Source organism: Dendronephthya gigantea, unplaced genomic scaffold, assembly GCF_004324835.1.
Source record: "Dendronephthya gigantea isolate DGI-Jeju-01 unplaced genomic scaffold, DenGig_1.0 000021F, whole genome shotgun sequence".
Classification (NCBI taxonomy): domain Eukaryota; kingdom Metazoa; phylum Cnidaria; class Anthozoa; order Malacalcyonacea; family Nephtheidae; genus Dendronephthya; species Dendronephthya gigantea.
The window spans coordinates 876,109-885,665 of record NW_021163031.1 but is presented as its reverse complement, the minus strand read 5'-3'; the positions used below and the strand labels follow the sequence as shown (position 1 = coordinate 885,665).

The window sequence follows — 9,557 nt, the reverse complement described above, 5'->3', positions numbered from 1 at the left end:
GGACTTTCTGAGCTTTACCGAGATTCATGGTATTTTTCTCCCTGTCTAAGACTACCATATGTTAAGTCTTAGACTAAGACTTAACATATGGTGACGCTCTCTTTGTCTTTATATATATATATATTAACTAGACTACTAGTTTCTGTCCGGAAATAAGGAAACAGGAAATTACAGGAATATAAAAAACGACTTAGTTCGACTTGTCAAGAATCGAAACAGAAAGTGCAGGCATCACGCGCCATAATTTATTATTAATTACATAACATGGCACCTACTTGACATAGCGGCAGTACTTTTGCCTGTTATGCGGAAAAAAAAGGCAAGTCAGATCTAGCTTTTTCAACTGAGTGCTTTCCCATGCCTTTACTGTAATCAAATGCATGCCCTATCGCATGGAGAAAAATCTAACCCTGGCGGCTGGCTGTAACACTACTCTGCATTGATTGGTTTAACGTCCCACCACAATATTATGACCCATTACACTTTCAATTTTTCCTGTGATTCTTCGAATGTGATTTTCGCTGCTTTCTAAATGTGAAGTAGTTGATAACTTACGGAAGTTCAAACAAGAGCACTTATACATTAGAGCAGTTCACTCGTTTGCATCTATCAAAAGTACAAAATCGTAGTAAGTGTAAACGTTCCCATATTATCTATACAGCTGTCTGAGTGCATGATTCAGTGAATGAAACTCTCTGGATTACTCGATACTAATTTCAAGGTAGAAACTTTAGTGAGCAACAAGTTGATTTTTTGTATAATATTATTTAATTCAGTTTATCGCTAATTAAGTTTTTAATAATTAAAATATTAAAATATATATTTCATAATTAATATATTGATTTTCTTAGTGCTGGGGGCTGTCCGTACAGATATTGCCCACCACAAACCCACGCATTTGGTGAAAGGCTTAAAGCTGCTTTCCACTTAAGAGCTTTTTATAAATTTTACTCATGGAATAGCTAATAAATGAAATTAATTTTGATCGTAATATTTAGGTATTTGGAAGCTAGTGAAACATTTTGAAAGTAATTAATCTTTGGGTGGAAAGCAGCCATTATATCTCGCAAAATATTTCCTCGCGGAGAACTCGCGTGCGTTGAGGGCGTTTGCGTGGGTTTCGTCCACGAATATAGGGAAGTGCTGTGCAGGAGGTGACTTCATCTCAAAATACGCGTAGTTGTGTTATTAAAAGTGAATTTACCCAGTAATATTAAATTATTTATGCACAAGATGTCTTAAGTTACACTAAGTTGAGGGCTACACTGATTCCGGTTGAAGTGATGGGCTTTATACGAGTTAAACTTATCGAAGTAGAACAGGCTGACGAATGGAAAGCGAATTCAAATGGACCATTTGATCCATACTGTGCGATACATATTAAAGAAGCCGTGCAAACGCCGGGTCAAGGCGTTCAACTTGTCCAGAAGAAAAGAACAATCTACCCAGAATGGAACAAGTGTTTCGATACTCATCTTTACCCTGGACGAGTTATTTCTGTTGTTGTGATGGAAAAACCAAACGTTTATCGAGGAGACACAACAATTGGTGTTCAATTTTTGGTAGACCAATGTAAAAAAGATGGCTTTTCGAGTTTATGGGTATGTATATTGCACTAAATATTTCTGTAGCTTTGATAAATAAGGAGGAAGTGTAAACACTCGTGATTGTAGGTTGTAATGCCTATATTTTGGCGCCTATAATTGTGTCCTATTTCCATAAAGAATTCGCAAATTTGAACGCTGATTTCTGTCAATACACGATAAAATCTTACCAGATAATGTAACTTGTAAAATACGTTAAAACGGTCGTGTGTTTGTTGATGATATCGAGACTAATTATTCAAAAATGTTAGGAAATATTATCCAAGTCGAGAGGCTTTTAATATAATTTAAATGGGAATGTTTTAAAAAGGACGTTGATAAAAATTTTAATACCTATGATGTGACTGTTCTTGCAGCTGGCCGAATAAGAATTCATTCTATAATTAATCGAAATGCATGATTTATTAATTCGAAAAATAATTAGAATTTTTTAAGATCTAATATAAACTGAATTAAATATGATGCCAAGAAGTCGCCTCGTCTTGTAAATTGATCTATTTACAATTTCTGTGTAAAGTTCATTTTAATGTTTTTAATGCACTGTTTGACAGATTTGGTTAGTGAAGTGCATTGAATATTTTAACATATTAACAGTTTGTTCACATATTGCTTGACATATTGCAAACTTGGTTAAGTTGAACAGAAATGAAATAATTATCCAAAATTTTAGGAATTACTGTGAATTTCAAATTTATCCGAGCTCACCAGTGTGCCCAAAACTTTAATTTACCCTAGTTAATGCTGTATTTTGATCAAACATACAGCCAATATAGTTTAGTAACAAAAAACTAGTCTTTGAGATGACTTGTAGGGAAAGGTCTGTTTGCGACATTGTACTTTAACAAATTGAATAAGAAAAAATGCTGCTTCTGATGTAATAAAGTAACAGTCATACTAAACTTTGAGATAAGAGTAAATTATTATAAATGTTTTTCTTGCAATGTTTTTCTTATTGTCAGTGATTACATAAATATCATGATTCATATATACACAGCCTAATTTCAAATTCAAAATTCATAATAAAAATCTATTGGATATTTATTTCTAAGGAATATTTTTACATAAAAATCTGCCAATATGATTGCAAGTTAGAGCTATAGTAATTTATTTTGACATGGCTTAGATCTACCACTGTACAGAAAGACTTTTTCTTGCCAAACCTGACATGTATTAGATTTGCAGCATAGCATTGCTAATTGTTGATGTATTATTATGTCTTTGTTTTTATAGCTTGATCTTAGCCCATGTGGTCGCCTCCTTGTGCAAGTTAGACATTTTGCAGAAGCAGCAGGTTTGTGATAAATTCTAATAATGTTTTTCATCACATAGATGAGAGCCTTTTTGAATATGAGCTTTGATGAAAAATCATAGATGGGGGGGGGGGTGAACAAGGCTGGCCACCACCCTTCATGTTCCCCCTTCTCATTAAGTATTTTGGCAAGCAATTAATTGAGTTGTTGATATAAGTATGATACAAATATAACAGATTGCTATTCATTTTCAACTAAATTGCAGAAGATCCATCTAAAGGCTTTGAAGGACCTGCCAATAAGAGTGGATTGACTGGCCGACGTGGTGCTATTAGGAAACAGAAAGTTCATGAAGTTCGTGGTCATAAATTTGTGGCACGCTTCTTTAGACAGTTTGTCTTTTGTTCAGTGTGCAAAGATTTCTTATGGTGAGATATTATCTGACAATGAAATAACTTATTTTTAAAGTGCTAATCAGAAATATAATGTTCATGTTGAAATTTCTTGTGTTTAATTCCAGGGGATTAAACAAGCAAGGCTATCAGTGCCAAGGTATCTGTTATGCAATAGATTTAGTGCTAGTATCTTGTTTGACCAAATGTGAACATGGTAATATACCTGTATGATCTATTTTTCCCAGTTTGTACTTGTGTGGTTCACAAACGATGTCACAGTCAAGTTTTAAGTACTTGCCCAGGAGCTACAGATGTTAATGAAACCAAGGTGAGCAATTAATTGAGTTTTGATAGAAATATTTACATTTATCTCATTAAGAAACCCTGCACTAACTTGCCTCACCTCCTGTGAAAACTGTGGTCTTATTTCATTCTCTGAATATGCTTATGTCTTCATTATTTCTGCCTCTCAAGAAAACAGTATTTCAACTTGAGATATACTAATTTCCATTGAGGGAAATAATTAACTAGCTGACCAGCACTTTTTCTTTGCTTCACTAAAATCCACAGTCAATTGAATTGAAAAAATTACCCTTGCTGACTGCTGAGAAAAGTACTCCTCCATTATCTGTACTGCGGTGATAACACACTAGTAACCACCACCTCAAAAACATACTACATACTACCCACACCCTTTAAAACTTGTAATTCTGATCATCCAAATTCTGCTCATTCAATAAAATCAATATTGATATTACCATTCAAAATTTGCAGAAACTGAAAGAAAGGTTTAAGATTGACATTCCTCACAGATTCAAGGTCACCACCTACTTGAGTCCCACTTTCTGTGACCACTGTGGTTCCATGCTTTATGGGCTATTTAGACAAGGATTAAAATGTGAAGGTAAAAAGCTGTTCAAAAATAAAAACCTTAACTATTCTAGTCCCTTTGGTAACACACTCATATCAGTAAAGACAGGTCTAAAATTCACATTGTTTTAGAATATTTTCCTGCAACGGAAAATTGATAAATTTTAATATACCCTTGTTCTGATTCCATATATGCTGTTTTCTACAATGCTGAGCAACATCTTTGTGTATTTAGCTTGTGGTATGAACTGTCATCACAAATGTCAAAAACATGTTGCAAATTTGTGTGGAATTAATCAAAAAGCATTTTCTGAAGCCCTTGGACAAGCTAATGTAAGTGGATATTTATGTAAATATATGGTCCCAAGTTGTATACAATAGATAAAGCTAGTTGTATATCGCTGGGATGGTAGTATTTGCATACCAGGTATAGACCATCAGTAGCAACATTATTTAGCAAGATTAAAACAAGTAATCAAGCACTGTTGTTTCATTATCACAGGCTGATAAACAAAGACGACTGAGTCAGTTGCCACCATCACCCACCCATGAATCCTCTGCTCCATCAGTTGCAAGTTTCGACGACGCAATCTTGGAGAAACAATACGAAAAGATAGCTGATGAATACGAGGAAATGTGGCAGGCTGAGGCACCGAGGCCTCCACCGAGATCAAGTAGTGTTAGCAAACCTAGCAAGAAATACACGCTGCAAGATTTCACGTTTCTTAAAGTACTTGGTAAAGGAAGCTTTGGAAAGGTGAGGCAAATAACTTATCTTTTTTTTAGCACTTTGAATCATGCTCTTAAATCAAATTGCTTTAACAGCTGTAGCAATAGCATTACAGATGTAATGTTGATGTTCTTCATTCACTGCTTGTGGACGAGAAACCAAACTCGTTCATGAGTCGTCCTTTTATATCATTTTACTCTGCCTAACATTCATATACAAAATGACGTGATAGTGATGGTGCTACTCTGCACTACGAACCGGGAAAGCTAAAAAAAATAGCTTGACTACGGTGGGACATCAACATGTTGCAGAGATCACCTTATTCCCAGGTCAACTATATCTGACATACTGTTAGTCAAGCCTTTGTCATTGATATTGTTTATTTTTTAACCAGGTCCTGTTATCAGAATTAAAAAGCACCGGTCAAGTATTCGCTATCAAGGCTTTGAAAAAAGATGTTGTTTTAGAAGATGACGATGTGGAATGCACAATGATTGAGAGAAGAGTTCTGAGCATCGCAAGTCGACATCCATTTTTAACTTCCATCATTTGTGCCTTCCAGTCCAAGGTACTAAGAAGTCTAGTCTGCAAACGTATAACAAGGAGATGGTGGAAACGTTTTTAAGTTTTAACCTGTCATTTTTGTTGCAGGAACACTTATTCTTTGTCATGGAATACGTGAATGGAGGTGATCTCATGTTCCACATCCAAGTTGCGGGCAAGTTTGATAACTATCGTTCATGGTGAGTGTTGAAATGTTGAACCTAACGCAGGTGTAATAAAGTTGAGTAGTCAGCTGTAACTATCATGCTTTATTTTTTCCAGTTTCTATACTGCTGAAATTGTTTGTGGCTTGGAGTTCCTACATAGTCTTGGAATCATATATAGGTCAGTCTATCATTGATCGAAGTTAAACTTTCCTTGGTAAATTAAAAAACCTATAATGAAATGCAAACTGCTTGCAGACTTTTATCGGTTTGACAATGATGTTTTCGTTGTCTTGATTGTACTTCATTGTCTTGCAGAGATTTAAAATTGGACAATGTTTTAATGGACTCAAAAGGTCACATAAAGATCGCTGACTTCGGCATGTGCAAGGAGAAAATACTGGATGGAAACAAAACGTCAACATTTTGTGGCACTCCAGATTATATTGCGCCAGAGGTTTGCCTTTATTCTTGTTATATATGATCACATCTTGCTATGAAACTTTAATTTTATTGTTGATTTTTTGGAATTTTTCCTCGGCCCGACACAAGATACATGAGAGTTAGTAGGACGAAGGCCCTCAGGTCGAAACGTCGAGAAGTGCTTTGTCTATTTAGGCAGTTGTTATACCACATTTGATGCTAAGTTGTTCGAAGACGCTGCCACGCTGCTCCTTGGTTATCTTGGAAAAAGATACATGAACATTATTTTCGAAAGGCGCATGCGCGAGTAATATGGAGTGAAATAAAATGTTCCGTCGTCGTAGTTTACCTTTATCTTTTGTTTTAGATTTTGAAAGGTCAAAAATACGATGCTTCAGTGGACTGGTGGTCACTTGGTGTTTTGCTCTATGAAATGTTGATTGGGCAGGTTAGCAAATAATACTCATCATATTAATATGACATTCACAAATGGCGAATAACTGAGACTTTAATAACTAAGTTGAAAGAAATAAGGTCGCTAAAATCGGAACTGTGCTTGAGTGCGTGAATAAAAATTTGGATTTTTCTGTGCAAGTAGATATGTAAATATTAAGCTAAATTTGATAGATTTTAAGGTAATAACTTCTAATGTTTCTTTACTGAGAGTTATATATTACAAATTAATCTGGTTACCTTTAGTCTCCGTTTGCTGGCGAGGATGAAGAAGATCTTTTTGATTCGATATGTCGTGATAAAGTTCATTATCCAAAGTGGATCTCACAAAGTGCCGTATCTTGTATGGTCCAGGTAAGATTGGGGTCATTCAGTGACTTCACTTCTAACGTATTCAACTTCTGACGTATTCAATTGCATTATCCTGAATTTTTTCGTATTGACGTGATCTAATCGTACGACTTCTATATGCTGTATCATTGTCCTTTACCAGCGGATGATTTGATGTAATATTAAGCGACACAAACTCCGAATATAACACCATCTTGCAAACTCAAGATTTGAGTTATTAAACTTAAGCTTGCTACCATGTCCTCCCAGGACTGACAACCTGATCTTGCTACAAACTTCTTCTTAACGTCCCAGGGACGAACAGAACTGAACAGCTTTTCCCAGGGTTTTCTCTCACACTAGAAAGGATTTGGCATTTTATGATCAATTTCGCATTGCAATAAAGTCGTCAAAGGCATCACACAATCTAGAAGCAAATTGAAACGAAGATTGCTGAAATATGAGATTTTAGGAAAGTTAACCCTAAAAGCCATGCAATAACGTCGCATGCGCCTATAAATGTTTTCAGTTGTTGGAGCGTAACGTTGGCGACAGACTTGGTTACAAAGAGGGCAGCAATGGAAATATACGAAAACACGAGTTTTTCTCCAAACTGAATTGGAGACAGTTAGAAGCAAGACAAATTGAAGCTCCGTTTAAACCAAGCATTGTAAGTATTTTTTTTCTACGCTAGTGTTTTACATTCGCATTTTCGTGAATGTGATAAAAAGGTATTTGAGTATATTAGTTTTGTTTTTGTTTGTACTCGATGTTTAATAACTTTTTTCTGCACTTATACTGTTCTTTGCGATCGTTTACACAAGAAACTGCTTCGTTTATGCCCGATTCTTCTTCATACCTTTCCCAACACTTGTATTTCGTTCTCAACAGCGTTCACCACGAGATGTAGAATATTTTGATGCCGACTTCACTGCTGAAGCGCCTAAACTAACGCCCACAGACAAAGCTTTACTGGCTTCTATTGATCAGATTCAATTCAAAGGCTTTTCATATGTCAATCAGCATTTTAACCGTGATTCTTAGTAATATGTAAGTGACTGAAGACCATGTTGTGATTTTATATATACAGATATCTATCATACGCTCTGACTTTTATCGTAATGCTTGATGTAGACTATTCACAATTAGTTTGCTATCAGTATGGAAAATTATGTAATTATAGACTAATCGCAGGGCTGTCACACGCACCTTGGTTTTGGTTTAACTTAAGAAAAGGGTATTTATGGCATAAATTATGCACAATCATGTGACTCGCGCAGGCGCTGTTTGAACTATGACGACACCAGGCCATTGCACCAGGCTGCGTCCATTCGGCTTGATGATGATGTGAAGTTAAGAAGCCGTGAAACATTTAACAACTTGCAGTTGTGTGATTGTTATATATTTATTGAATAACCACTTTGAAATATTAGTCAAAACCAAAAAGTTCGCCAAGAAATTCACCGCGAGTTGCAACGAAATTTCAGACACAAAATCATGTTGTGGTAATATCAACGAACCTTAGCGATATTTTTCGTACTAAACATGCTACTAAAGAGGGCGATAGAAACCAGTGAAATGATAGAACCCCGTGCTTAACCGTGATTAAAAGAACTATCCGAATCTCTATTCTAATCTACCCATGAAACGATTTTTTGTCGTTGTTCGAAGGTCACTATATACATGAAGCATCAAAGAGGATATTCAACTAAAGCATATACATGTATCAGACGTATAGTTTCTTTGGCATCCGTAGAGAGCATAGTGAAAAATACTGATTTTATGGAGATTTTTTATACAGTTTTATTCTTATTACAAGTATATATAGAAATGTTTATGAACTATGACGTCACTTTACCAGAGCGCTTTTCTTGACTAAAATGGTCAGACTATTTTGACACCGGTAAACGGAGAATAGAAACTTTATTTTCGATATTTTTGAAATGCTCGGTCCTTATACTAAAACAACCAGTAATCTGTCTATACAGAAATTGAAATACATTAGGGCCAGTCGCGGGCCATTTTTACTGTAACAGGAAAGCGTCCCTAGTAAAGTTGCTTAGATATAGATTATCACTTTTTCTACCGTTATGTTCCTTCAGATTTATAACGTATATAACTATTGCCCTTTTTATTATAGTCTTAGGAATCATAGATAAATAAAAGTTAACGAATTAAAAAATCAGTTGTTTTTGTATATTGTCACTTAATGGTATATGTATGGTGATTAGTGTTTTGTTTCGAGTTGTCACTTTAGTTGAATATATTAGCTAAACACGGTAATTAGTGCTACCAGGAGAACAAAGACAAACAACCCAAGTTTGTTTGTTTCGAGCTCATTTCCGACATGCTATTTATAGGTCTTACACCCTGTTTAACGATCGTACGCATGGTTAAGAAAGTTACCAACTCGGGATGTCGTCATACCCTTGTATAGAGTAGCATCAAATATGTCTTTTCAAATAAACCGGCGATAAGGCTTTAGACCATATACCTTTTTAGACAGACGTTAGATGTCTCAATTATTGGACGGAACAATTTTCCTGGACCCTGTCTGGACGAATTTACGCAAATTATAAATATAGTCCTGGTGATATTTTAGTTGTGTAAAAATCAATGGTTTTGACAAACTTTTCCATACATATAATCCGTATACATTTTCGACGTCTTTATCCATACATGTAATCCGTCTTTTAGTAGTTTAAAAGCTTTTACTAAAGGTTCCACTCGCACTAAAATAGTACACCTTACTGTTTTCAAGGCATATCTATTTTTTATTGGCTGGCGCGAGGCCC

General features: G+C 35.4%; 1 protein-coding gene across 1 annotated transcript; it reads left to right on the top strand.

Moving 5' to 3' along the window:
- The first annotated feature begins 1,141 nt into the window (after positions 1–1,141).
- Positions 1,142–8,940, top strand: LOC114521776 (protein kinase C delta type-like). Its single transcript, XM_028542315.1, has 16 exons — positions 1,142–1,601; positions 2,835–2,895; positions 3,120–3,282; positions 3,375–3,406; positions 3,495–3,577; positions 4,024–4,153; positions 4,355–4,452; positions 4,622–4,876; positions 5,244–5,417; positions 5,501–5,592; positions 5,675–5,737; positions 5,875–6,013; positions 6,347–6,427; positions 6,679–6,786; positions 7,292–7,432; positions 7,654–8,940. The coding sequence occupies exons 1-16, from the start codon at positions 1,284–1,286 to the stop codon at positions 7,804–7,806; spliced, it is 2,091 nt and encodes a 696-aa protein (XP_028398116.1). The 5' UTR covers positions 1,142–1,283; the 3' UTR covers positions 7,807–8,940.
- Positions 8,941–9,557: the final 617 nt, after the last annotated feature.

Excerpts from the sequence above, each read along its gene's own strand:
- LOC114521776 (XM_028542315.1), top strand. The coding sequence starts at position 1,284 with ATGGGCTTTATACGAGTTAAACTTATCGAAGTAGAACAGGCTGACGAA. Across the intron at positions 3,407-3,494 it reads GCAAGGCTATCAGTGCCAAG|TTTGTACTTGTGTGGTTCAC; the intron begins GTATCTGTTATG and ends TATTTTTCCCAG. Across the intron at positions 7,433-7,653 it reads CTCCGTTTAAACCAAGCATT|CGTTCACCACGAGATGTAGA; the intron begins GTAAGTATTTTT and ends CGTTCTCAACAG.